The sequence below is a fragment of the Falco naumanni genome, chromosome 4, assembly GCF_017639655.2.
Source record: "Falco naumanni isolate bFalNau1 chromosome 4, bFalNau1.pat, whole genome shotgun sequence".
NCBI classification, from domain to species: Eukaryota; Metazoa; Chordata; class Aves; order Falconiformes; family Falconidae; genus Falco; species Falco naumanni.
Window position 1 is genome coordinate 67,694,259 of NC_054057.1, and position 5,723 is coordinate 67,699,981.

The 5,723-nt window shown below is 53.6% G+C and overlaps 1 protein-coding gene across 1 annotated transcript; it reads right to left on the reverse strand.

The window, feature by feature from the left end:
- Window positions 1-342: 342 nt before the first annotated feature.
- NDUFA11 (NADH:ubiquinone oxidoreductase subunit A11) lies at window positions 343-5,089 on the reverse strand. Its single transcript, XM_040589213.1, has 4 exons — window positions 4,954-5,089; window positions 4,775-4,867; window positions 1,430-1,552; window positions 343-536 (listed from the first exon to the last, which is right to left on the reverse strand). Exons 1-4 carry the CDS (start codon window positions 5,033-5,035, stop codon window positions 424-426), a joined length of 411 nt encoding a protein of 136 aa, XP_040445147.1. The 5' UTR covers window positions 5,036-5,089; the 3' UTR covers window positions 343-423.
- Window positions 5,090-5,723: the final 634 nt, after the last annotated feature.

Here is a 5,723-nt window from a genome sequence, read left to right on the forward strand (position 1 = left end):
CCCATCCCTCCTGCCACCCCCCCCCCCCGCCCTCCTCATCCTCACCTAGAGCCAAGCTTCAAAACGACAGTTTTGACCCCAAACACTTAACGCTGGGCTCAGCGCGGTGCAATCCCAATCCTTGCCAAAAAATCCTGCAAAAAATCCACTCGAAACGACAAGAAACTGCTAGAAGACCAGACTGAAACCAGCAGCTGCGCCCCTCAAGCTTGCGAGTGCAACACACACGGAGGCAAAGTGCACAGGGATGGCAGCAGGAGCTTCCTCTTTGTTCCGCCTTTGTTGCATCCCAGCCCCAACACTGTCAACAGTCGGATGACATCAAAATTTTGTGACAACTGCTGATTTGACAGTATCTTTATTACACAATATCTTATTACATACAGCATTCAGGAGACAGCTGACAGGGAGGAACGGCTACATTTACAGCTTGGGAGGTCCCGTCAGCCGCCAGCCCTCCTTGTTGCCTATCTTCATTAGCGCGGCGGTAATTCCAAACCCCAAACACGCAGTGGTACCAGTCAAGTAACTGTGAGCTGGAAAAAACACAACAAACCATAGAAGATCTATTAGGGCACAGGGACTGTGCAGCAGACCTCGACAGATCCTGCAATTTTTCCATGAGCTACTCACAGTCCCTTGACCATTGTTTGGCAACAGAAATCAGAAAAGTGGTATTATTATTTTTTTTTTTTTAAATAAGCTGTCTCATGCTTTTAGATTGTAATTTGAAATATCAGTTTCTACAATCCACCACCCTATCTCCTTACATAGGCAATCTGGAATTGCTTATCTCAGTCACAAAAATAACCATCGCTGCTTCAAATTCTAGGAAATCGAAAAAAAACCCTAGGTAAATTAAAAACAAATTCTATTTCACCACAATCATAACTGAAATCCCTCACATCTTGAACGCTGAGTCTGAATGCCTAAAGAAAACAGAGCTGGGTAAATATCTGCAGGAGCTAATCTAGCTGGACAAGGTGCCATAGGAGCAACCGCAGCACGATCCAGCTTGTCCCTCAGAGCACGTGCAGAATTCACACGGCAGACGTTAGATTGTATTTCCCGTGTAAAGCAAGTCACATTTGTTGCCAAGAAAACTTGGATTTCCACAATGACCTTTTTTTTTCATACCCTGCAATTTCAAGTTATAACTGGTAAGTTGTAACTGGCAGTACCGGGCCAGCTCTGGTTTCATTCTGCAGCTCGCCTTGGGGCTCGCCCCGGTGCCCTGCTGGGCGCTGTTTATGCCAGCGGACCTGTACAACGCAGCATCAACGAAACCGGAACGCAACGGAAATCTGATGCTGAGATGAATCTTTACCAAATAAGCCTGACGTCAAGATTCTGTAGCGTTTTTCCCCTAACAGAAAGGTTTCTAACACCAGAGAGGGCTTGTTTCATTGCGGGCACTGTCCACATTTACCTCTGGCACCCAAGACGGCTCCTGTTGCACAGCCGCCTATGAAATAGTTCAAGGGATCCTCCGGTTCCTCTCGGATTTGGGCACTGAGGCAGGTAGTTACGCCAAACACAGCTCCTAGTGTGGCTGTAAACAAGAGGTAAAAAACCAAAATAAAACCCCTCAAGGAACTGAGGATGAACAAAGCACATTTTTGAGATGCACCATGCTGTACAACAGTTCCTCTGGGGAAAAGGAGGAAAATGAAGCAAGATCTGCTTTCGGTCACCCAGGAGCATCACATCCTAGCCACTGCAGTGAGATTCGGCATTATGCAAGCCCCATCCCGGTTCCTTCTGGCACCTTCTCTGGTCCAGCCAGGCACCCACCCCGGTGCTGTGCGGGTCCTGCACCAGCAGGCGCAGCTCAGCCGTTAGCTGGATCCCCAGGACCTGCTGCAGGCCAGCACACCAGGCAGGGTGTGCGAATGGCTATGGACAAACCCCACTGCATCCAGCTCGGTTATCTTCCAGACGGGGCAGCGGGACAGCCCCCAGGCAGCCAGGAGGTAAGAGAAGGGGGGGAGGGGGGGTGTTTCCCTGAAACACAGCTCCAATCCAGCCTCCCAGGGATCAGGCGGAGAAACGGACGACTCTGCTCTCTTTAAGGTCACTTTGTGCTGGCACTTTACTCCTCTGCCTGCCTGGGGCTTGCAATGATTTTGGGATAGTTAGAAAAATGGATTGAGTTTGTAAATTATTTTCTAAAACCGATTCTGAAATTAAGAATTTTGAACTGAACTAGGAAACCACAGAAGCAGCATTGTCTTGCCCGCTGAATTACACACCTCACCCCATCAGACCCTACGTCTATCTAACTGCAAACTTCCGCAAACAGCGGTGTCAAGCAAACACACAAAAAAATCTTTTTATGTTTGTAATACAAGTTCCTGGTCATGAAGGACCCATCTGCAGACTTCAGCTCATCTTTCTTGGGAACAACAGAAATGTCCCGAATAAAAATTGTCCATCTGTATGGTAAACTCGTAAACCACAAGCTCGTTAGAAACCTATGCAGTTTTTCAGTAGAAAACGCAATTATGCTGATCCTAAAATCAACTGAAAAAAGCACTGAAGAACCAAAACCCACAGACCAAGGACGGCATTTCAGCTTCCCTGCTTTCTCTGCTTTGGGCCAAGGAGTCTGTAGGCAAAAGACATGGCTTCAGGCCACCAGGTCTGGCCCCTTAACACTGGGCAGGACAGCCCTTCTTCAGGTGTGGGAATTGGGAAGAGGACGCAGCATGCTGGTTTAGGATTACGGGATTTATTGAAATCCTAATTGATTGTAGGAGAATTATAGAGGAATGAAGGCAGGTTAATTAACGTTGATAGTATACAGCAGTGGGCTGGCTGATGGGGATAATGTGCAGCTGTGGCTGGTTCCTGCTGAGCAGTTAAATAGCTCTAAGGGGTATGGAAGGGATGGACTGAATGAAGAGAGACCTGGAAGGAGCAGAGGGAGCGCCCTGGATGTAGGAGAGGCCCTGGGAAAAGCAGGGGGCTGGGATGAGGAGAGGCCGGCTGGCTGAGGAGCCAGGAGAAGGAAGAATCCAGATGCAGCAGAGGCAAGAAGCAGGGTGGGCTGGCCTGAAGGGGATGGAGAAACAGCACGGGCAGGAGGTGAACCTTGGAAACCTCGTGGGGGCTGGTGGCTGTGCTGGGGCAAGGCGTGGGATCTGCTTGTTGGAGTTAACCTGGGGTGGGGGGGAAAAGCCTTGTTGCAGCTGGTGAGTTTTGTCAGTGCTGTGACAACTGGTTATGTTATCTGGTCCATTATAATGACTTTTTATGGCTCAACTCATTACAGGAGATTCCAGGTCCTGTTTTACAGTTGAGAAACTCAAGAATGCAGATCTGGACCACTTGTGAGATAGCTTCCAGTTCAGGGCTCTGCTGCAGAGCAGGAGAGAGGTGCCACAAGCCACTTAATTAGGCTGAAACCCAGGGTGAGCTTGGCGAGGAGAACACTGCCCTTGACAAAGGGCTTGGTGAGCTTCAGCCCTGCAGATCCGCACCCCCACCTGGAACAGCCCCCTTGGGTCCCTGCTTCTCCCTTCAGCATCTGCCTTCTCTTGCAAAACAAAGACAACGCAAGACAACCATGTGGTTTCTTCTGGGCTGTGCAGCCTGATGGGGGAAGCCCCCACGTTTATCTTCCTTTTGCTATCAAAAACACTGTTTGCTCTTCAGCGAGTGTGATTTATTAAGCACAATACCTAAATATATGAAGTAAACAAGTTTGCTTCCGCTGTACTTTTGTCCACAAAGTAGCTGTTTTGCAAATACATGCCTTTTACTCTAGAGTACAAAAAGCGTGTCACCTGAACTTCAAATAAGGCACGTGTCTGTGTAGAGCACAGGGAGGGCAGGGGCTGGTGCAGGTGCATCCCCAGCCTGAGCTGCTGTGGCATCAAAACCCAGGAGCTTTCTCTTGCCATCACCTGCACAGCTACCCGTGTTGCATTGCCTAACAGAAAATATTGTCCATGTATGAATAATTCTATTCTATTCCAACCTGACATGCAGGTAAGTGGTGCAGCTGAGGGAACATGGAAGGGAGCAGCAGTGGCCAAGCTCTGTGCTTCTCATGTGTCCTGGCCATGTCTGGCTCTGGGCTCCCACACCAGGGACCCGCCACCTTTGAGGGATGTGGAAGGGGAAAGGGACCAGTACTGCTATGAAGCCGCAGCTGGAGGCAGAGGCGGCCTGGGAGGGGGGAAGGCCCAGGGGATGAAGGCCCTGAGGGAAGGCCAGGCCTGGCAGGTGTAGAGGAATTGTAGGGGAATGAAGGCGGGTTAATTAACGTTGATAGTATACAGCGGTGGGCTGGCTGGCGGGGATAATGTGCAGCTGTGGCTGGTTCCTGCTGAGTAGTTAAATAGCTCTGAGGGGGACGGAAGAGGAGCTCTGGATGGAGAGACCTGGAAGAAGCAGAGGGAGCAGAGAGAGCGTGCCCTGGATGTAGGAGAGGCCCTGGGAGAAGCAGAGGGCTGGGATGAGGAGAGGCCGGCTGGCAGAGGAGCCGGGAGAAGGAAGAATCCAGACGCGGCAGAGGCAAGAAGCAGGGTGGGCTGGCCTGAAGGGGATGGAGAAACAGCACGGGCAGGAGGTGAACCTTGGAAACCTCGTGGGGGCTGGTGTCTGTGCTGGGGCAAGGCGTGGGAAGCCTCGTTGCAGCCGGCGACTTGGGACAGTGCTGCGACAGGGAGGGGGGAGGCCAGGCCCGGCGGCCCGGGCTCATGGAGACCAGGCCCGGTGGGGGAAGCCCCGCGGAGGCGGCCCGGGGGGGGGCAGGCCAGCCCCTTACCCATGGTGGCGGTGTCCCCCGCTGCCATCTGCAAGGCGGCCAGGGCGGAGCTGGGCTGCTGCAGGATGATGCGGTAGGCCGAGCCCAGCAGGCCTGCAACAAAGGACGGCGTCAATCAGCGCGGCCCCGCTGCCGCCCCCCGCCGCCGCCCCCCCCCCCCCCGCTCCCCCGGCGCTCACCGGCGGCGGCGCCCACGCGTGTGGTGAGCCAGGCGCGGCGCGGGCACTCCTCGCCCTCGGGCCCGTCCCAGTACCCCGCCATGGCGCCGCAAGGGCACGGCCGCGCGCACAGCTCTCGCGAGAGCCCGGGACCGCCCCGCCCGCTCAGCACCGCCCCTGGGGCGGGGCCGGGACGAGGGGCGGGGCCGCCGGCAGGGGCTGGGTGAAGCCGCCGCGCCGAGCTGGGGGGGGTCCCGGAGCAACGGGTGCTGGCACTCCCCGTGCCTGAGCCCCGGTGCCGCACGGCCGGGCAGGCTGCGGGCCCCGGCCGCATCCGTGCTGCCTGCGGCGGCGGGATGAGTGGTTTTTTTGCGGTTCTTTTTGAGGTGTTCGTTTGGGTTTTTTGGTGGGTTTTGGGTTTGGTTTTTTTTGCTTTTAGGGGCTATAATTATAACGAAGTAGCAGTGGGATGATTTGCTGTGCACTTCCAAGGCCTGCCATGGCCCCAGCTGTCTCCGTGGACTGTTACACTTGCATCATTCATTTTTTTCCCCTTCTGAAATAACCCATATGCTTTGACCCCAGCCCCACTGCCCTTATATAGTAACATCTGTCGTTATTTTTCCAGTTACTCTCAGTTTGTGACTATGAACACTGAACAACCCCCGTGCCCTCCCTCCAGCCCAGCTCACCCCACCGAAGTGGCTCCTGGAGCCCAACAAAGTCCATAAAGCGAGTGATGCTCAGCTCAAGCTTTCTCACCCCTGTCTATTTCTCATTCCCCTGTACAC